Source organism: Sinocyclocheilus grahami, unplaced genomic scaffold (genome assembly GCF_001515645.1).
Source record: "Sinocyclocheilus grahami isolate Dianchi unplaced genomic scaffold, SAMN03320097.WGS_v1.1 scaffold345.1, whole genome shotgun sequence".
NCBI classification, from domain to species: Eukaryota; Metazoa; Chordata; class Actinopteri; order Cypriniformes; family Cyprinidae; genus Sinocyclocheilus; species Sinocyclocheilus grahami.
In genome coordinates, this window is record NW_015505524.1 from 584,202 (window position 1) to 584,826 (window position 625).

The 625-nt window shown below is 43.4% G+C and overlaps 1 protein-coding gene across 1 annotated transcript in view; it reads right to left on the reverse strand.

The window, feature by feature from the left end:
- Window positions 1-6: 6 nt before the first annotated feature.
- The window catches only part of LOC107548250 (ELMO domain-containing protein 3-like), a 2,851-nt gene continuing 2,232 nt past the window's right edge, over window positions 7-625 (reverse strand). The window contains exon 6 of the mRNA XM_016228884.1: window positions 7-561. Coding sequence (XP_016084370.1) covers window positions 317-561 — 245 coding nt within the window. The 3' untranslated portion in view covers window positions 7-316. The remainder of the gene's footprint in view (window positions 562-625) is intronic.

Below are 625 nucleotides of genomic sequence, written 5' to 3' on the forward strand. Positions count from 1 at the left end.
CACCCTTGAGGCCTGTAAACAGCGTCTCTTTCTTCCTGACAATTTCGAAACAACCTGCTGCCACTGAGGCAGTTAATTCTGAGATTCTCCTTTTCAACTTGGCAACTAAATTTAGTCTTTTTCATAGAACAGCCAATAGGTATTCTAACAGAAAAAAAGACAGCAAATAGTTTTATATTTTTAGCAACTACAGTTACAACATAGACTTGTCTCTGAGTGTACTTAAGTATGAAAGGACAGAAAGGAAACAAAGAAACAACAAACTTAGAGCACAAGAGATAGTTGAGACTGTACAAATCTAATCCCTCTCGGTCTCTCAGATGAGTCTTGCCTCGCCCTCCATCTCAGGTGGCAGCTCACACACTCCAGTGAAGTTCATCTCTTTGTCCTCCTTCCCGCCCTGACTCCCTGCTCGAGACGCAGTGTCACCAGTTGAAGGGTTGCTATGTGATAGTGTGTCAGGTGATGTTCGGTGTCCTGTCCCAGCACGTCTCTCCTTCAGGTAACCCTCGAGACGTTTGAGAATCTGCTTGGGGTTTTTCTTAGCGAAGAGCTCAACTTCTGTGCATCACAGAGCAGAAACAGACAACAGGCTTTTTCATTTTTCACTATATAAACTCTAAAG